The 21,317-nt window shown below is 35.5% G+C and overlaps 4 protein-coding genes across 4 annotated transcripts; 3 read left to right on the top strand and 1 right to left on the bottom strand.

Moving 5' to 3' along the window:
* The first annotated feature begins 43 nt into the window (after positions 1-43).
* On the top strand, positions 44-1,904 carry LOC105781743 (uncharacterized). The gene is made up of 3 exons (XM_012606251.1): positions 44-100; positions 179-852; positions 1,436-1,904. The coding sequence occupies exons 1-3, from the start codon at positions 44-46 to the stop codon at positions 1,902-1,904; spliced, it is 1,200 nt and encodes a 399-aa protein (XP_012461705.1).
* A 6,840-nt stretch (positions 1,905-8,744) lies between these two features.
* Positions 8,745-12,081, bottom strand: LOC105782695 (ruBisCO large subunit-binding protein subunit alpha). The gene is made up of 8 exons (XM_012607617.2): positions 11,866-12,081; positions 11,582-11,765; positions 10,772-10,893; positions 10,442-10,649; positions 10,215-10,360; positions 9,826-10,132; positions 9,286-9,737; positions 8,745-9,203 (listed from the first exon to the last, which is right to left on the bottom strand). Exons 1-8 carry the CDS (start codon positions 11,917-11,919, stop codon positions 8,916-8,918), a joined length of 1,761 nt encoding a protein of 586 aa, XP_012463071.1. The 5' UTR covers positions 11,920-12,081; the 3' UTR covers positions 8,745-8,915.
* Positions 12,082-14,016: 1,935 nt separating this feature from the next.
* Positions 14,017-17,676, top strand: LOC105783170 (RNA polymerase I termination factor). The gene is made up of 3 exons (XM_012608453.2): positions 14,017-14,172; positions 14,276-14,360; positions 15,271-17,676. The coding sequence occupies exon 3, from the start codon at positions 15,329-15,331 to the stop codon at positions 17,411-17,413; it is 2,085 nt and encodes a 694-aa protein (XP_012463907.1). The 5' UTR covers positions 14,017-14,172; positions 14,276-14,360; positions 15,271-15,328; the 3' UTR covers positions 17,414-17,676.
* Positions 17,677-19,606: 1,930 nt separating this feature from the next.
* Positions 19,607-20,415, top strand: LOC105781863 (uncharacterized). The gene is made up of 2 exons (XM_052627182.1): positions 19,607-20,150; positions 20,192-20,415. The coding sequence occupies exons 1-2, from the start codon at positions 19,607-19,609 to the stop codon at positions 20,413-20,415; spliced, it is 768 nt and encodes a 255-aa protein (XP_052483142.1).
* The last annotated feature ends 902 nt before the right edge of the window (positions 20,416-21,317 follow it).

The raw sequence follows: 21,317 nt of genomic DNA, 5'->3' as shown, positions 1-21,317 counted from the left end.
GTCATTTTCGGGAGTAAAAATAAAACTTTGATAACTCTGCTTAATGTATGAAAATTCTGGTTTCGAAAAATTCATTGTGGAGGAGTTGATTCTTAAGAAGGTTAGATTTAGACATAAGGAGGAGGAGACGAGTAACGGCATGATGATTGATATGTCCTCAGATCAACCTACCTCTTAGAGGGATAAGCTCGTTGGCCATTTTTCAAAGGATGTCTTTAACAGCTCGGAAGAAAATGAAGTTATTGATATTTTGGAAGGGGACATTCAGAGGACTATTGTGAATGGCATGCCTTCTATAACCTTTTCGGATAGGATTCACCAAATCCTCATTCAGGGTATGGATAATACTGTGATCTTAAAACTTCTAGGTCGTAACATTGGATTTTCGATTTTGCAGAATAAAATTTACAACATGTGGAGACCCTCAACATATTTGCACATGATGGATATTAAAAATGGCTATTTCCTAATCAAAATTCAAAACAAGTTGGATTGCGAAAAGGCTCTTTCTGAAGGACCGTGGACCATATTTGGTCACTATTTGATTGTTCAGCCTTGGACAATGGCTTTCGACCCTACACAGGCTTACCCAAGTGTAGTGATGGCATGGATCAGATTTCTTGCTTTACCTAGTTATTTGTATAACCGTAAAGTCATTACAGAAATTGGGAAACTGGTTAGAAAAGTGGTCAAGTTAGATATGAACACCGATAGTAGGGCGAGGGGACGTTTTGCTAGAATGGTGGTTTATGTTAATTTGGAAAAGCCATTGGTTTCCCAAATCTTGATCAATGGTCGATCACAAAAGGTGGAATATGAATCTTTATCTACAATATGCTTTCACTGTGAGAGGTATGGTCATGTGGAAAACCTTTTTACCTTTAGAACTCATGGCCACGGTTGAGGAGAACATTGACTCGCCTGAAATGATACCGAAAAATCAAAATCTGGTCGTGGAAGGATCGGCAAAGAAAGACGAGAATTATAGGCCGTGGATCCCGTTTTAGTGGCCTAAATAATAAGGATTTAAATAAAAGAATTTATGATGGAGATTTGTCTAACTTTAGGAGTTATAAAGGGAAAGAAATTTTAAATGGAAATCAACAAAGAAAGGATTTTGGTCCTCAACATAACGGTTAGACAGAATTAAATAGAAAAAAAAACAAGGGCAAGCTTAAGGAGGTGGGCTCTAAGACTGGTCTAGGCTCGGGCATCAAAGAGAATGCTGGACCAAAAGTGGGTTCCAGTTTGGTCCCTAATAGAGCTAATGAGAAATTACAAAATTCAGAAGAACTTACCACGATTCTGGGCCTAGGGGACATTTTGACTAAACAGGCCCAGAATCTGATGACATTTCAGTTAAATAGGCCCTTGATCTGATGGATCAGGATGATTAGGAATGAGTGGCCCAGCAGTGCTCTGTTGCTCCTGGTAGCTGCAGTCGAACCCTAGCGGCGGAAGAAGTGCCAAGCAATTCCATCAAAGGGGTAGTCCTTCATGTCGAATGTGAGCCTTCAGCATATCGTCCAGCCTTGACATTAAAGGGGTACGACAAAGAAGAAGTGGTGATGGAAGTGGGTAGTCTCGACTCCGGCAAGCACTTGGCAGTGCTCTTTCTTGGGAACAAGAATGCCAATAATATAAACAACACTCTCTCTATAAACAACTCTTTGGTTTCGGTTCAGGAGGGGTTTTCCAGTTCGGGAAAGAGGAACAAAATTAGAAGCAAAAGTACTGTTAATAAGCATAATAAAATTCTTCATGGTAGAAATGTTCGCTTTAAAAACTCTGGATCTCAACATGTTTCAATAAAAAAATCCATGGAACAATTAGCAAAGAGTATATCGGCTTTCTTTAAAGACAATTTTGATTCTGGGAATTCTACCATAAATGATGAACAATAGGAAGGGGTTAATCTCCTTTGACAATAAAGCTGTTGCTAATAGTTTGTATTGTTCCTTATAGGTTTTATTTTTGTTATTTGGGGTTTGTTATATTTTATTTTCTTAAATCTTAAAATTTTTTCATGGAATTGTCAAGGGTGTGCTAGTAGGAATTTTATTCGAGCTTTTCAAGAATATAACGCGGAACATAGACCAAATATTGTTTGCTTGGTAGAACCAAGAATAAGCGGTAAAAAAGCTAATTTTATTATTGAGCAACTGGGTTTTAATTATTCTCATCGGGTTGAAGCTGTTGGATTTTCAGGTGGTATCTAGGTAGGATGGAAGGATTTTGTTCAAATTCAAATTATTAGAAGTCATCCCCAATTTATTTTTCTTTGTGTTAATAATTTTATTCCTAATAAGTTTTTTCTTATCTTTTTGTGCATGGCAATCCTGACAGGTCGAAATGAAAGTTTCTTTGGGAGGGGTTAAAATCTGTTTCCCCAACTCATTCTATTCTTTGGTTAATTATGGGAGATTTCAATGCCATTTTATCACCTGCGGATAAAAGAAGTCCCTTTACTGTAGGTAAGTGCTGTGAATTATTTGGTAATTTTGTTGATTCTTGTGAATTGCAAGATTTAGGGTATAGCAGACCCTTTTACACTTGGCAACGAGGTGGTACTTTTATCAGATTAGATCGGGCTTTAGCGAATGACGAATGGATGTCAACGTTCCCGCAGTTTTTAGTCCAACATCTCACTCGTATTAAGTCTGACCATCGTTTTCTTTTACTGTCTACTAGACCTGATCTTGGCATGCCTAAAGGAAGACCTTTCAGATTTCTAGCAGGATGGACGTAACATAATACTTTTCCCACTTTTGTCAAAGAAAAGTGGAATTTTGCAGGTAATATGGTTGATTCGTTGACTAATTTTACTTCTTCTGTTAAAGCTTGGAATAGGATGTGTATGGTTTTTTGGGTACCTGTAAATGACATCTTATGAGTTCGCTGAACAATATTTAAAAGACCATAGATCACTTCCCCTCTAGTCATTTAGCTCAGAAAGAGTTGGAAGTTCGGGATGAGTTGGAAAACATTCTTGATCATGAAGACTTACTTTGGAGACAAAAGGCTCGTTGTGACTGGCTTCACTTGGGTGATAGAAACACAAAATTTTATCATAGTCGTACGATTAAGAGAAAGAAATTCAACCGTATTACAACCTTACATATCGACAATGGGGAATGGTTTTCTAATCAAAATATCTGGCAGACTAAGGTGGTGGAATTCTTTGAAAGGCTTTATGGTGAAGCTCCCAATTCCTTAAGAAGCATTCTTAGTTTTGGTTTTCCTATACTTATTTATTCGGAGATTACTTTTTTGGAAGTTGATATCACCAATGAAGAAATCAAAAGGGCATTATTTGACATGGTGCCTCTGAAATCGCCTAGTAGTGATGGATATCATGCTCATTTCTTCCAAAGTCAGTGGGATACCCTTAGCGATGATGTGTGTCAATGGGTTAAAGATATCTTTATTGGAAGGTCGATCGAGCAGGAGTTGAATAACATGTTGATTGTTCTAATACCCAGAAAAGAAAGTTTTAAATATTTCAGTCAATTTCGGCCCATTAGCTTGTGTTATGTGCTTTATAAGTTGGTGATGAAAGTGATTGCAAACTAGTTTAAGGTGATTTTTCCTAAAATGATCTCTTAGGAACAAGCTGGTTTCATAGCTGGCCGAAACATATCTGATAACATTATTCTTGCGCAAAAAGTCATTCATTCTACGCGTTGCAAGCGGAAAAGAAGAAATTGGATGGCTGTTAAGTTGGACCTAGGGAAAGCATATGATAGAGTTAGTTGGGATTTTATTTCTACCTCGTTGAATGCGGCTAAGATCCTTGTCTTTTTACGAAGAGTGATTATGTCAGCTATATCTTCCTCTTCTATGCAAATCCTTTGGAATGGCGTGTCTACTCAGAAGTTTAAATCGATTAAAGGAATCAGTCAAGGATGTCCTTTATCGCTTTATCTCTTTATTCTTTGCATGGAATGGTTAGGGGATATAATTCGGGCTGAAATGGATATCGGTAAATGGGAACCAATTCGGTTATCCCGTATTGGCCCTGCAGTATTACATTTATTTTTTGCTAATGACTTGGTGATCTTTTGCAAATCCCAACTGGATCAAGCACTGTTGTTAGATTCCATTATTAATCAGTTTTGTGAGACTTCAGGACACAAAATCAGTGTTAGGAAGAGTAATATCTTATTTTCCTAGGTTACTGAAGTTGATGCCCGTAATCAAATTACTCAAATGTTTGGATTTCAGGAAGTTTAGAATCTTGGCACTTATTTAGGTGTTCATATTCTTCATGAAAGGGTAACCAACAATACTTTGAGTTTTTTTGTTGATAAGTTAAGGCAAAAATTACAGAATTGGGATGCGAGGAAGTTATTTATGGTGAGGAGAATCACCTTGGTGCAATCAATGCTTCTTTCCATTCCTAACCATTTTATGCAGTCTTTGATGATTCCGAAAGTTGTGTGCTCAGATATGAGAAATTGGTCAGACAATTTGTTTGGGGTCGCACAGATGGTCACCCTAAAATGTCTTTAGTAGGGTGAGACTTTATATGTCAGCCACGGGCTCGAGGTGGCTTTAGTTTTAGACACTTGAATGACCAAAATAAGTCATTTCTTATGAATATTGGCTTTAGCCTTGTTTTTAAAAGCAATGCGCTTTGGGTTTGTGTCATTCGCTCTAAGTATGGATGGAAAGAATAGCTTCCAAACTCTATTAGCTGAAACCAATGCTTCCATTTATGGAGAACTCTTTCTAAGATATGACCGTTATTCCGTGAGAATTTAATTTGGTCTATTGGAGATGACGCTACTGCCCGTTGTTGGAAAGACCCTTGGATTCCAAGTATGGGTTCTTTAAAAATTCCATTTTTTACTAACCTTGACTTAGACTGTTGTGTTAGGGAGTTTGTCAAATTGGATGGGAGTTGAAACTTGGACCTGTTTCGTGTATGGTTACCTGAAGATGTGATTTGTAGGATTACTAGTATCCCTCCGTCACATTCAGATTCTGGTTCAGATAAGGTGATTTGGGCTCGATCAACTTCAGGCGCCTTCTCTGTTCGTAGTGCTTATTGGACTTTAAAAGAGACCACTTGGAATTCTCGAGATGAATATTAGAAGTCTATTTAGAAATATCCGGGACCACAGAGAGTAAGAGTCTTTCTTTGGTTAGCTTTTAAGCAAAGACTCCTTACTAATTCAAAGCGTGTAAGAAGAGAATCAGTCACAGTAATTCGTACACCTTATGTGGACATATGTTTGAGGATTTGGCACATGTTCTTCATTATTGCCCTTTTCATAAGGATGTGTGGATGTTTTTCCTTCTAGAACAACTTAAACAAAGGTTCTTCTCTACCTTATTTCCGGATTGGCTTTTACTTAACCTTTGTTTTCATGAAAGATTGCAAGGTAGTGGGCTCACTTGGTCATTTTTGTTTGGATTAATTGCTTGGCGTATCTGGAAGAATAGAAATCTTTTTATCTTTCAGAATATTTCTTGGGTAGCAACTTAAGTGATTAAGGCCTCTAGCTGTTGGGCTCGACAATACGAAACACATATTGGTTGCTGCAAAAGGAATAATCTCAGTTCGAATTTAGCAAATAACTCGGATGATACATGGGTTTTTTATCCACGGATGGAGTTGTGGCTAGAGATTTTGGATACGCTGCTACTGGAGGTGTGGTTAGGGATCATAATGGAAATTGGATAATGGGATTCACTCGCTTCTTAGGAGTATGTTCTCTGTTTAAGGCTGAAGTTTGGAGCATCCTTAATGGATTTCTTATTTTGCTAAATAAAGGCTACAGACTGGCCATTATCTTGACTGATAATCTTAAAGTCGCCCAAATCTTGACTGATTTAGATTTGGAAGATTTCGGGATTACTATGCTCAAAAGGACTCAGCGCATCATGAGGGCGGAAGGGATGTGGAAGATTAAGCACATTCCAAGAAATCGAAACTTGGTAGTGGATCGTCTAGCTAAACTTAGTTTGAGCTGGAAATCAAGCTTACAAGTCCTTAATGAGGCTCCTAAGGAAATAATAGATTTTTTACAAGAAGATAAAGACAATGGTTGTTTTATGTAGTTGATGTTATTCTTTTTCTCACCAAAAAAAAAACTCCATAACTAATATATTAAATAATAATTTTAATAATTTAATAAATAAATATAAAATAATTTTGCATAAAATCTCAAAAGAGTGGAAGGATAATATAGCTTTATGGCCATTTTTATTTTCTTTTTAAGATGTGGTCCAATGCTCTAAGAATTCATTAACTTAACTAACCAATAGTTTTTGAATATATTATTATTTTATAAAAAATAAGGGTTTAAGTGTAAATTTACCAGAATATTAGATTTTATAATATTTTATTTTGATTAATAATTGTCATTATATGTTAAATAAGTGTTGGGTGGTCGAGTGAGTCTTAACTCGGTTGGTACTGATATTGTTGTCAATGCAAGAGAGCGTTAAATTGAGTGCGCTAAAAAGTATTTGTCCTTTTAAATATTGGGAGGGATTATGGATAATTGTAGATCATATTGTGTAAAAAAAGTATTAGATACAATGTAAGTCACATTACATTGTCGAAGAGAGAACGGCAACCATTCTAGGGTGCTAGTATTAAACCGATGGGCAACTCAGGTTTGTAACATATTCATTTTTCTTTTCACATTATAGATCTAAAGACCATGGTCTTTTTTAACAACTGCATTCTTCTAATTCATCAACTTGCAAGGGCAAATCTGGAGTAGGTAGATTGTTCATTTGTTGGTTTTTATGTACATGTACATGATCTTCCATCATGTTATGCTATGGGTTCGTTTATGAATATTATAAGTCTTGAACATCAAAATAAAAGAATCATGATAGAATGGTAAATATTAGTTTAAGACATTATTAGAGTCGATTTAAAGGAACAAGCGTATGATAGATATAATGGATTGATGGGCATCATCAAGAATATTTTTTCAATATATTTTCTAGCCCATTAAACATGATATTTAGGCAAAGGTGAAGCAATGGTGAACTTGTGTGATTAGGTCCTTAGGGTAGTTGGTTGTCCTAACGAAAAGGTTTAAGGTGGAGGTATAACAATATTAATTCGGGTTTAAGATAATTCCCGATCTATAAATAAAATATAAATGTAAAACAATTTAATGCATCCAAAATTTCATTTTATGACTAGACAAGAGTGTTTATCATTTGTTAGCAAAAGGAAAAAGTTGAAAGATGGAAGTAAATTACAAGTTGAAGGACAACATCCATAAATATACATACAATCTTGTAAAATTTCCTTCACTTGCACAAACGGTGGAGAATCGTTGTTGCTTAAATGCATACGCGGCTTCAAATTTATTGCTAGCCTGAATAGAAACCAATGAGATGGATTGACTTCCTTCAAATAAGGAAAAAGAAAAGGCATAATATCAAATTTAGTCCTTAATTGTTTACATTGATTGTTAATTTAGTTTTCAAATTTTTAAAGAGTTAAATTTAACCATCAACCTTTCTAAAAGAGTTAAACTATTTAAATCGAACATCAAACCCATCCTATTTTTTATAACATTACAAAAATATATTGTGATTTTAATCTATAATTGAGTTAAGATTTGTTATAATTTTAAAATAAGATTAAAATTCCATTCTGCATGATTTAGAATCAGAGTTAGGCCACAAATTATTTTATGCAATTAATTCTTACATGTAAATTTAATTATTATATTATAATTTCATCAATTTTAGCCATTATATTCTTTTAATTTTGAAATTTTAATCTAAACTTAAACCGTAATAGATAAATCTAATTGATTAAAATTTATTATTAATCATGTTCTATAAGTAAAGGTCTACATTTAATCAATCTTATATAATTGAATCATTTTGTCTTTAGACTTTTCAATTTTAAAATTTTAGTTTTGACATAAAAATATTGTTGTAAAATCTATTAAATATGTTTACAAAATCAAATTTTAAAAATAATAGAATTTAATAAAATTAGTAATTACAGTTTGATTAAGATTAAGATTTTAAAATTATAAAAATATGTAAACTAAAAATAATTGGATTGAAATATAAATTTAATAATTATGATTATATTTATTTTTTTGATATAATGTCTAGAACTACCGATAACCCCTTCTCAACCTATAAACCCAATTCTCTTGCATTAACAACAATGCTCATACCAATCGACTCAATCCATAACTTACATAAGAACAAAATTTGTGACATAGTTCACTACAAATAAGGAAAGGATGGTAATCTACACTTAAGTCATTAAATTATTAATAAGTTTACATTTTAATCATTCAACTTTTAAAGATTACAAAATGATCAACGAATTATTCGAAAATTTTCATTTAAGTCACTAGATTGTTAAAACCGTTTCTGTATAGATTTCTCTTTTCGCATGGCCTATATCGACAAAAGATTTCCTTCTCCTCTCTTTTACAGTTTAGTTTTTTTTTCATAAAATAATTTTAAGCTTTTCTTTTTGGAATTAAACTTGAATTTAAAATATATTTTTTACTTATTGCTAAAGGCTTATTTATCATACCCAGTCGATGAATCGTTAAACTCGCTTACTGAACTTTTGAAAAATAGTTTAATAACCCAACAATTCAAATAAAATTTTCTTTTTAAGGAAAATTTTCTTTTAAATTTAACCATCAAAAGGAAAATTTTCTAATAGTTTAATGAATTTTTTAATATAATTTGCCTTATTATTAACTGAAACTGAAGATTAGAGATGGTAGTCATAGTGGCAAGACATTTTTTTTTTACTGCAATGTCTAATCAAACATTGTTCAACATCCCTTACCTTACATTGCATCCACAAACCATTCTTTTATTAAATCCAATACAAAAATAGGGCACCAAACCTACATAATTGCTCATTCAATCGCTGAAATTTCTTAAAATCCTAGTGATTAAATGGTAAGACCTTCAGGAGCAGCAGCTGCAGGAGCCTTTGGCTTGGGTTTCTCAACGACAATAGCTTGAGTCGTAAGCACCATTCCCGCAACCGAAGCTGCGTTCTGCAACGCACATCTTGTCACCTTTGCCGGGTCAATAACTCCAGCTTCCAGCATGTTCTCATACGTGTCTGTCATTGCATTGTAACCGATCTCCCATTCGCTGTTCTTTACTTTCTCCACCACTACCTCACCTTCCATTCCTGCATTTTGAGCTATCAACGAGGCCGGTGCTACCAAAGCCTGCATGGAAACATAAAGAATCACGTTTACAGCAGTTTACAAATAGTTGAACCGAGGGTTAATTGTTGTTCGGGAGAGTTACCTTCTGCACAATGTCGGCTCCTATGCGCTCTTCAGAGTCTTCAAGCTTATCCTTAATTGCAGGGACGCAAGTCGAGAGATGAACTAATGCAGCACCACCACCAGGTACAATACCTTCCTCTATGGCAGCAAAGGTAGCATTCTTGGCATCTTCAATACGTAGCTTGCGATCCTCGAGTTCAGTCTCAGTTGCAGCCCCAACCTTAATGACTGCAACACCACCAGATAGTTTGGCAATCCTTTCTGCCAGTTTTTCTGTGTCGTAAACAGAATCTGTCTCGGCTAGTTCTTTCTTTAATTGTTGCACCCTAGCTTGTATTTCATCCTTCGAAGCGGCATCAGCAATTATTTGGGTTGAATCCTTGGTGATGATAACTTTCCTGGCTATACCAAGCTGCTCAACAGAGGTGTTCTCGATTAACAAACCCAGATCATTTGCTTGGAACTCGGCACCTATGGTTTTGATAATGAAACAATCATTAAAAAACCATAATGGAATGTTCTAAAAATAATTATAAGAAACCGACAACAATTTGCATACCAGTAAGAATGGCAATATCTTGAAGGACAGCTTTTCTTCTTTCGCCGAAACTCGGAGCTTTAATGGCTGCAACATTAAGGATACCTCGGAGTTTGTTCACTACAAGTGTAGCAAGAGCCTCTCCGGTAACATCCTCAGCAATTATAAGCAATGGAGCTCTTAACTGAGTAGTCTTCTCCAAGAGGGGAATTATGTCCTTAATAGCTGTAATCTTTTGATCGGTTACTAGCACCCTTGCATTCTCGAATTCACAAATTAATTTCTCGGGATTTGTTACGAATTGCGGTGAGATGTAACCTCTGTCAATCTGAAAAGAAACAACCATAAGAACAACAAAGGTTTTAAGTGTTGAAAAAAAAAACAACGGTAAAAAATGAAGCATCATATACCTCCATTCCTTCCTCAACATCAACGGTGGTCTCAAATGAAGACGATGACTCGATTGACAAAACACCATCGGGACCGACTTTGTCAATAGCATCAGCTACCATTGTTCCAATAAGGTCATCATTTCCAGCAGAAATGGAAGCCACAGCTGCAAAGTAAAACCGTAAGTATTGTGATTAAAGGACAATTCAGCTTGCCTAATTAGATCTATTATTTTTCTGCAGAGTACCTTTGATATCATCACGGCCTTTAACAGGCCTAGCCTTCTTTTCCAACTCTTCTATTAAACTTTGTACGGTTTTATCGATACCCCTTTTCACTGAGACCGGATTTGCACCCGAAGTAACAGTCAAAAGTCCTAGTTTGATGATTTCCCGTGCAAGTACCGATGCCGTAGTCGTCCCATCACCTGCAGAGTCATTAGTTTTACTCGCAACCTTCATCATCAACAGCCAAAGAACAAACAAACAATGTCAGCGTAAACGACCATATCACAGCAAGATTAAAGGCTTATCAAACCAAAAAAACAACAACAAACAAGATTAAAGCACGAACCAACCTCTCTGATAAGAGCAGCACCAGCATTTTCCATGGCATTAGGAAGCTCAATAGCTCTAGCTATTGTCACCCCATCGTTGACTACTTTCGGACTTCCGAATTCATCCAACACAACATTCCTCCCTTTTAGAACAGCAAAAACAAATAGCAATTAACATACTCGAAGATCATCCATCAAATCAAGTACAAATACACTACGGCTTTGTAAACCCAAAAACACGTAACTTTTCAAACCAAAGCTTGATTTCTAAACCGGGATTTTAACCCAATCCAAAAAGCCAAAAAATTTAGCTTAAAATTACCTTTTTTATCTTCTCAAAAGTAATGATAAATACATTCAAATTTTCCAAATACACTTTTACACCTCAAGTAAACAGCTCCACCGCACTTTTCAACATCAAAGGTAAAAAAGGCCCTAAATGTTCTTTCAGAGGCGAACAATTTTTGAAAATTTGCTTTAGACCCTTAAATTTTTTTTAAAAAAATAAGCAGCCCCCCCTAAAATTCGGAATTTCTAATTAAATTTTTCAAAATTTTTTGTTATTTAAAAATTTCTAAAGTTTTAATTAGACTTGCCAAAATTATCAAACATTTTCATCAAGTCCTCCAAAATTTTAGCTAGACCCACCAAGCTTAACGCCAAGATAAGCCACTGTGTTCGCAACTAGCATCATTTCTAAACTCTAAAATTAATCATACATTACAAAGCATTGCAAAATAAAGCCAAGATAATATTTTCAAAAATTAAAAACATAAATGAAGAAACAAAAAAATAAGGTGATAAAAGGAGAAAATTAAAAATTAAAGTTACCCCTAGGACCAAGTGTAAGGCCAACAGCATCAGCTAACTTATCAATGCCAGCCTGCATTGCAGCTCTTGAACTCTGGTCAAAAGCAATTTCTTTAGCACAAGCCTTCACACCAAACCGGTTGTTTCCTTGCCTATAATTTACCCTTTGGTTCTGTCTCTGATTTCCCTTCCTCCTTAAACTCCCCTGAAATCATCATCAACCATAAAAACTCTAAAAAGAAAAAAACCAAATTTGCAAAAAAGAAGGGGGGGGGGGAAGAAATGAAGGCATTGAAGGAAAGTACCTTGTTGGGAGAGCAAAGAATAGAAGCTGAAGAAAGAGCATTTGCAGAGGCCATTTCTTTTTATTGTAGTTTGATGAACAAAAAGGATAAGTAAAACAATAAAGAAGATAAAGGCTTTGTTTTGGTTTCTGGGTTTTTGGGAAAGAGTGGATAAGGGGAGGCAGGCAGAGAGTGTGTGTAGAAAGAACTAAAGCAAAGGCGTTGAGGGCTTTAGGGCTAGTTTTTTGTTCCTTTAATATAAAGAGTTAAACTGCTTCCAGAACGTTCTTCCATTTCGTAGAACCCTTTTGTTTGGCTCTTTGTTTGTTTGGTAACACCACACCACGGATTCAATTTAAGCTTGATTGAGTATCATGTTATCTAGGTTAAATTCTACTCAAGGTTACTAAACTATCAGTATGTTTACATTTTGGTCACTCAATTTCAAAATGTTATAGAAAATGTCATTAAACTATTTGAAAGTTTTCATTTAAGTCACTAGACTGTTAAAATCATTGTTACATGGCCTTATATGTTCAGACTGCCGACACCAACAAAAGTTTTATTCTATAGTTCAATTTTTTTTCCATAAAATAGTTTTGAACGTCATGAATCTATAAACCGAAATTCAAATGGCTTTCTTCTATGATCTTCGATATTGACCATCAAATTGACTTTGATCTAAGGTATGATCTAAGATATTGACCATATTAATCATCGAATCGTTGCTTAGAACTCACTAGTCGGGCTTTAAAAAAGAAAAACCTTAACAGCCCAATGACTTGAATAAAAACTTTCAAATAATTCAGTGACTAAAATGAAAACATTTGAATAGTTCAATAACTATTTTGTAACTTTTTGAAGTTGAGTGACCAAAATATAAACCTACTATTAATTTAGTGATATTGGATGTAATTTACCTTTTTATTTATGGGTAAAATAAATTCCATTGATATCGAGAAAAATAAATTATAAATTGATATCAATATCATCTCAATTAAAAATTATTGTCTATAAAAAAATTCAAAATATTATTTAAAATATAATTAATGGCTCATTTGGATGGGCGGTGCGTTTACTTGCACTTATAAAAATAACGGTGGTGGTGATATTAGATACTATAGCGATACTGTAGCGTGAGACAAACAATAAACTAAATGCCCTTTTGACCACTCGACTTTAAAAAGTTATAAAACAGTCACTAAACCATTGAAAGCTTTTATTTAAGTTACTAAATTGTTAAAATCGCCACAGTATGACCTTCTTTGTCCTCACCTCTAGCATCAATTGAAAGGGTAAGCTTCTCCTTCTCTTCTATAGTCTAGTTTTTTCACTAAACAACTTTCAATATCACGAATCTGCGAACCAAAATCTAAATACCTTTCTTCTTTGGTCTTTGACATTGATATCAGAACAACTTGGATTTGAGATATGTTCTACTCATCAATAGGTATTGTTTCATCATACCGATTGTCGAAACATCGCTTGAGCTTGCCAATTGGACTTTAAAAAAAAGACTTAACAGTTCAATGACTTAAATGAAAATATTTGAATACTTTAGTGACTATTTTGTAATTTTTTGAAGGTAAATGATTAATATGTAAATTTACTAATAGTTTACTAGCATCAAGTGTAATTTACCCAAATATTTTTAATAAAGTTAAAATATGTCATCCCATCTTGTACTTTGGTAAAATTTAAAATCTAGTCCATATACTCTTAGGGTGAGTTTGGATGGGCGGTGAGTTTACCTGCGGTTAGTGTAAAAACAGCGGTGGCGGTGAGATTAGATACTGTAGCGATACTGGAGCGTGAGACAAAAAGTAAACTAAACGCACCGCACCGCACTCAATCGCCCATCCAAACCCACCCTTAATCTAATAATGGACATGGATGGTATATCCTGTCAAAATTTTCTAATTTGTACATTGATTTTCTTATATAATGTAAAAAATTTTGATGAAAAATTAAAATACTAATAGTATTAATGATTGAATTAGATTTTTAACTTTTCAGTCTAAATCTCAAAATTTATCAAAATACAAGGACCAGCAACAAAATTGACCTTTACCAAAATAATAAAATTTTTATATGAGAATAATAATTAAATAAACTTAAATAATGAATAAAAACTCACCCAAAATTATTTTAATATTCCGAGAGATTAAAAATCCAACACAAATCAAGCGCCAGTTTATACATGTGGGACCAGAGGTAGCAAAGCAGGCTAAAACCTAATGCTCTTCGCTCTCCTCCTCTACTCTCTAATCTCAGTTCTCTCTCTCTCTCTCTGCTTACCTCCGCCGCCGCTTGCCGTCACCACTGACGGTGCTGCTCTTTGCTCCCTTTCGATTCATAAATTATATGCGATAATAATATAATATTTTTCGAGTGTTTTAAATCAAAATCATCTTCTTCTTTTTCTTTGCAGTGACCGTGAAGCTATTATAATTTAAGCGCTAAAATCTGAATCGTTACAAGAAAGGTTTTCGGAACCGATCCAGAGTTTTGGACCGGTAAGGATCTGCTGCTAATTTATTGTTGAGTTAAATATTATTGAGCAAAACGCTTTGGTACCTCTTTAATTGTTTAGTATTGCCTAAATATTGATAAAATCAGTGATGAGTCGGATCTAGAATTGGAATAGTGAACGCCTTTATCGTGCTATTTAGGAAGAAATCGCTGAACGAAAGATTATATGAGGAATCGCCAGAATAGTAGCCGGATTCGTAGCTTTATTTGAGTGTTCATAGTTAGAAAGAACAGATTTTATTATCTCAGTTCTTTTATATTGGGACTTGGGAGCTGATATTAGTGTCATCACAGTTCTTTTAATGGGAGTCTCGCATTTTAACTGAATCCTGGCAGCTAGCAATGTTTTTCTTGTTTGCCCTTCAATAACAAAGTAAAGAAAGCTATCCTAGAATTTTAAGATGCCTCCTCCCGTAAAACTTTGATGTTTCTTTGATTTGTTTGGGTTCAAGTTCAACGCCTTCATTGTTGTATCTGTTACTACACCGGTATGTTTAGTGTTGATATGATATGTGGAGGGGACTAAAGAAGTTGACTTCTTGAACACCCTTTTTCTAATCCCAAAGTTTATTTGTTTAGACTGGCTATGTTACTCGAACTTGGTGTGCGAGTGTTGGATGTTGGAGTGTTTCTGCTCTTTTTGAAGTTTTTAGATGTATTAGGTGGGTGTACTAATGTCAGCCACGTTAACTTTAAGAAAATAAAGGGTCAAACCAACATATGAAATTGGCGTAATTTATGTATATATAAATCTTTTGGAAGTGTTGTAGCTGGTTTTCTTGTTTATTAATATATGTGTAAATGTTAATTTGCTTCAAGATTTGGAATGAAAGTTAGGTTTTTACTAAAGTAGTGCCTTCTTAACATATTTCTATCCATGTTTCTTGCTCTCAGCTTTGCTTGAAGATTCGGGATAATCTAGAAACAATATTCAGGGAAAGCTTTTGTGAAAATGGGTAAGAAGATGCGTGAAAAGGATGGGCATAAGAGTGAGAACAAACAGACTGAAGAGGTTAACTCCATTGAAAAGGAAATTGATGTTTTGAATGGTGTTCCCAAATCAAGTAACAGAGACGATGACAACAATAAGATAAAGGATAGAACAAAAAAGAGGAAAACAGAGTTTGATACAGATAAAAAGGAATCTCAGAACACTCATAAAAAGCATAAGACAAGTAAAGATGCAGTTGAAGAGATTCCAATGGAAACTTGTTTGGGTGGAAAAGAGAACGCAGAACAAGAAAGTAGCAAGGCGATGAACTTGGAGAACAATGGGGAAGCAAAAAGGGTTAAGAAAGACAAACATAAGAAGAACAGGGATGAGATCAATGCAGTTGCTACTGTGACTGAAACCCTCAAACATAGTAAAAAGGAATCTAAGAAGGCTCATAAAAAGCATAAGAAAAGTAAAGATGAGGTTAAAGAGATTTCAATGGAAAGTTGTAAAGGTGGAAAAAAGAACACAGAACAAGAAAGTAGCAAGGTGATGAACTTGGAGAACAACGGGGAAGCAAAAAGGGTCGGGAAAGATAAACACAAGGACAAGGATGGGACTAATGCAGTTGGTACTGTGACCGGAACCCTTGAACATAGTAAAAAGGAATCTCCAAAGGCGCATAAGAAAAGTAAAGATGTAGTTGAAGAGATTTCAATGGAAACTTGTTTAGGTGGAAAAGAGAATGCAGAAAAAGAAAGTAGTAAGGTGGTGAATTTGGGGAACAATGGGGAAGCAGAAAAGGTTAGGGAAGATAAACACAAGAGGAAGAATAAGGACGGAATTGATGCAGTTGCTACTGTGACTGAAACCTTTGTACATAGTAAAATGCAAGAGCCTGTTGAAACTGAGGTGTGCGAGAAGCAGAAGAAGAAAAAAAAGCTGGAGAAAGTGAATGGTAATGTTGCTGATGATATTGCGGCAATGAGCAGTACAACTGATAAAAAGGGTACTGGTAAAAAGAATTCTGCTGGCAATGAGCTAGAACGCAAAAAGTTGCGAGATATTGGTGGTGATGACGAAGCTGGAAATAAACGCAAGAAGAAGAAATCAAAATCAGTGGAAAATGATACCGATCAGGTCGAAAATGCTACACTCAAAGAAAAATCTAAGAAAGTGAGTTTCAGTGATCAGGTTGAGGTTTTTCCTTCTATGGATGATGCAAAGAAGGACAAAGAAGGCTTCGTGAAAGGTAAGCGTTTTTCAAAAGAAGAAGATGAGATTGTTATGAACGCTGTTGCTGACTACATCGAGTCTCATAATCTAGGCGATGAAGGTTTAAACATGGTTCTAAACTGTGGATCTCACAAAGAAGTGAGAAGGTGTTGGAACGAAATTCAAGCAGCCATTCCTTGGAGGCCAGTTGAGAGCGTGTACAATCGAGCTCATGTTCTTTTCGAAAGGGACGAGAAGCGTCCATGGACTCCTGAAGAGTACGAGATGGTCAAGAAGTTTGTTGAACAACATGGACGCAATTGGAGATTGTTGGGTGATACACTTGGCAAGCATAGGCATCACGTAAAAGATACGTGGCGTAGAATAAGTGCCAATGCTAAGAAAGGTCAATGGTCTCAAGATGAGTACCAGAAATTGTTCGACTTAGTGAACTTGGATTTATGTATGAAAGCTACCCAAGAAAGAAAATCAAAGTATGGAATGTTGCGAGACAATATCTGTTGGACTGCAATTGGCAACAAGATGGAAACCAGGGCCTTTGTCTCGTGTTGCAGCAAATGGTATCGAAACTTAACGTCTCCTATGGTAGCAGAAGGCTTATGGGCAGATGTTGATGATTATCGCATGTTGGATGCTCTTTCTAGCTTGGATGCTTGTTGCATGGAAGATGTCAACTGGGACAATATTCTCGAGCACAGGTCTGGAGATTTATGTCGAAAACGGTGGAGCCAGATGGTTCAACGTTTAGGTTCAAACAAAAACTTGTCTTTTGCTGAACAAGTTGATATTCTTGCCGAACGGTATCGTCCAGACATGATTGAGGCAAGAGAGACCTTCGATAGCAAACAACCGGTTGATCTGCCGTAGCTGTGCTGCTATCGGTATCTTTTAAGGTATTGTTTGTGAGTCACAATACACAAAACAACATTTATTTAAAAGTTAAGTTTGAAGTGTGGTTAATGTGGGCTTGATTTAAAGCTTTTCTCGTCATAATTTTAGCTAATTCACTCCCTTGATATGCTTCTGATCCGAGCTTTGTATCTGTTGAAATTGGGTCTTCATGGCCTTTATATCATGCATTATAGACTTAAGCTTCGAATGGATTATATAGCTTCGTCATTTGTCAATAATCTCCTTACTGTTCTGTCCCCGCTCTATACAATGCATGACGTGATGTTCATTTCCAGTAACTTTGCGAGTGCTAATCGTGTAATGATTAGTTTGCTTAATAAACGATCTTCTAATGCGAAATTAACAGCCTGCAACCACAACATTTCATTAGTAATGGATTTAATAATAAAAACTGCACCAGTCATACTTTCCAATTATTTCCATTCCAATATGAGATGATGATTGTTCCACTTGGGACAGTTCTGGTACTTTTTCTTTGTTCTTTTGGCAGACAAGCTTGCTTGACCAGTTGCAGTTGATCAATCACTTGTTTTATACTGCAATAGGGTTTGGATCTTGTCCTTCGAAGACAACCTTATTTCTGTGAGCCCAAATTCCCCACACCACATATGCCATTGGGATCGGGCGCAAAGTATCCTCTTGTTTGTGTTCATCCCATGTATTTGATCTCATGCTCATGACTGCATCATGGATCTAATTCTTCACTGAGTTATTTCTTATAGCATCACCCCGAATTGCAAACGTTGATCCTAACCAGACTGCTTTAGCAAAAGGACATGATAGAAATAGATGATCTACACTTTCATCTTCCTCATGACAGATGACACAGTTTGTCTCAGTTGATCCAATTCTTCTTTGAATTTCCACTTCACATGAGAGGCATGAGTTCATAATTTTTCAGAGGAACATAACCAGTTTGAATGGCATTTTAAGAGACCACAATTTGACAAAAAAAATCTTAAGTTGGTTGTCATTACCTTCCCTTCTTTGACTTGCAAATCAAGATCAATGGCGTAAGCCCCCCAGTAACAGAGTAAAAAAGACTATCCTAGAATTTTAACATGCCTCCTCCTTTAAACCTTTGATTTGTTTGGGTTCAAGTTCAAGTTGCGCGATCTCATTACAACGCTGGTGTGTTTATTGTTGATTCGATGTGCTTGAACCTCTCTTTATTTATCCTAAAAGTTACTCCAACTTGGGGTGTGAGTGCCGGATGCTGTTCTTTTTGAAGGTTTTACGTGTATTTCGTGGGTCCTAATGTCATATACCCCTACTTATATCAGACACTTTTAACTTTAAGAAAAATAAAGGGTGTGACCAACATATAAATTTGGTGTAATTTATGTATATATAAATCTTTTGGAAGTATTGTAACAATATACCTGGTTTTCTTGTGCATTAGTGTGTTAAAATTGATTTGCTTCAAAATTTTGAATCAAAGCTAGTTGAGTTAGGATTTTACTCAACTACTGCCTTCTCAACATATTTTTATGCATGCGTCTTGCTCTCAGCTTTGCTTGAACGTGGGTAAGAAGATGTGTGAAAAGGATGGGCATAAGAGCGAGAACAAACAGACTGAAGATGGAAAACAAACAGGGCAGACTGAAGATGGAAACTTTGCTGAAAAGGAAATTGATGATTTGGTTGGTGTTCCCGAATCAAGTAATAGAGATAAAAGAAGATAACAATGAAAAGAAGGATCCAACAAAAAACAGGAAAACAGAGTTTGATACGGATAAAAAGGAATCTCGTAAGGCTCATAGAAAGCATAAGACAAGTAAAGATGCAGTTGAAGAGATTCCAATGGAAACTTGTTTGGGTGGAAAAGGGAATGCAGAACAAGAAAGTAGCAAGAAGATGATTTTGGTGAACAATGGGGAAGCCACACGGGTTAGGAAAGATAAACACAAGAAGAAGAATAGGGATCGAATTGATGAAGTTGCTACTGTGACTGAAACAGAGAAGATTTCCAGCCCTCAAGCATTAATAAGGTGGTGCATGGAAAAGAAGAAGCATATGAGAAGAGGAAGAAGAAGGACAAGGAACAAAAGCTGGAGAAGGTGAATGGTAATGTTTCTGATGATATTGCAGTAATGGGTAGTATTGGTGTGGCTGAAACCGCATAGTAAAACGCAAGAGCCAGTTGAAATGGAAAATATCTGCAGCCCTGACGGCACTAATAAGGTAGTGCATGGAAAAGAAGAGGCATACGAGAAGCCGAAGGTGGATGGTAATGTTGCTGACGATATTGCAGTAACGAGCAGTACAGCTGATAAAAAGGGTACTGGTAAAGAGAATTCAGCTGGCAATGAGCTAGAATGCACAAAGTTGCGAGATATCGGTGGTTATGCTGAAGATGGAAATGAACGCAAGAAGAAGAAATCAAAATCAGTGGAAAATGATTCCAAGGATGGACATCATAACGGTGATGCAAGAACCCCAACTGTTGAAAATGCTGCTACAATTGAAGAGAAATATAAGAAAGTGAGTTTCGTTGATCAAGTTAAGGTGTTTCCTTCTACGGATGGTAAGCGTTACTCAAAAGAAGAAGGTGAGATTGTTATGAATGCTGTTGCCGAATACATCGAGTCTCGTAATCTAGGCGATGAAGGTTTAGACATGGTTCTAAACTGTGGATCTCACAAAGAAGTGAGAAAGTGTTGGAAGGAAATTCAAGCAGCATTCCTTGGAGGCCAGTTGGGAGCGTATACCATCGAGCTCATGTTCTTTTAGAGAGGGATGAGAAACATCCATGGACTCCTGTGTTGGAAGGAAATTCAAGCAGCATTCCTTGGAGGCCAGTTGGGAGCGTATACCATCGAGCTCATGTTCTTTTAGAGAGGGACGAGAAACATCCATGGACTCCTGAAGAGTTAGAGATGGTGAAGAAGTTAGTCGAAAAACACGGACCGAATTGGAGATTGTTGGGTGATTCACTTGGCAAGCAATGTGAATAAAGGTCGATGGTCTCAAGATGAGTACCAAAGCTTATTCGACTTAGTGAACATGGATTTATCTATGAAAGTGACTGAAGAAAAGAAATCCAAGATGAGTACCAATACTTGTTGCATAGATAAGTCGACTGGGACAATCTTGTCGAACACAGGCCTGGAGATTTATGTCGAAAACGGTGGAGCCAAGTGGTTCAACATTTAGGTCCAAACAAAGACATGGTTGAGGCCTATGATAGCAAACGTCGGGTCGATCTGCAGCTGCCATCTTTATAATATTAACCTTTAATTTTTGAATTTGATAAATTTTTATAACTTAGTTCTTCCATTGTTTTGTTGTCTACAAAATTTAGTAATTTCTCTCAATTTGTTAAAAAAATAAAAAAACTTATAAAAATATTAAAAAACAAAAAATTCAAAAATTTTAAAAGTTATGTTCCTTCTAGATGATAACTGGATACTTACGTGTGTGTTTTTAATCCATAGGATCATTTATTATTACTTAACAGTCTTTTCTCGTGAAAAGAGAAGACAAACAAAATGGCAGGTTTTGTAGTAATTACCATAATTACAATATGTATTAAATTAACATTTATTTTTAACCAAATAAATCCACCTTCTAATCATAATTACATATATGCCATTTAAATTTTGTGTAAAATTATGAATTAACTCATTATATTTTAATTTAATAATTTTTAAAATTTTAATCTTAATTAAATCAAAGTACAAAGACTAATAGCAAAATTTGATCGGTATTTTTAATATTTCTCTAAAGCCTATATTTGTAGACTTAAAAATATACATGACTATTAGAGTCTTAAAGTACATAAACTTATCTTAATCTTGACGAACATTCACTTAATAATAAAATATTTATAACACTCCTTCTTGGATGTCTATTGATA

This window comes from Gossypium raimondii, chromosome 13, assembly GCF_025698545.1.
Source record: "Gossypium raimondii isolate GPD5lz chromosome 13, ASM2569854v1, whole genome shotgun sequence".
Classification (NCBI taxonomy): Eukaryota; Viridiplantae; Streptophyta; class Magnoliopsida; order Malvales; family Malvaceae; genus Gossypium; species Gossypium raimondii.
This window is presented reverse-complemented; position numbering and strand designations above follow the sequence as displayed.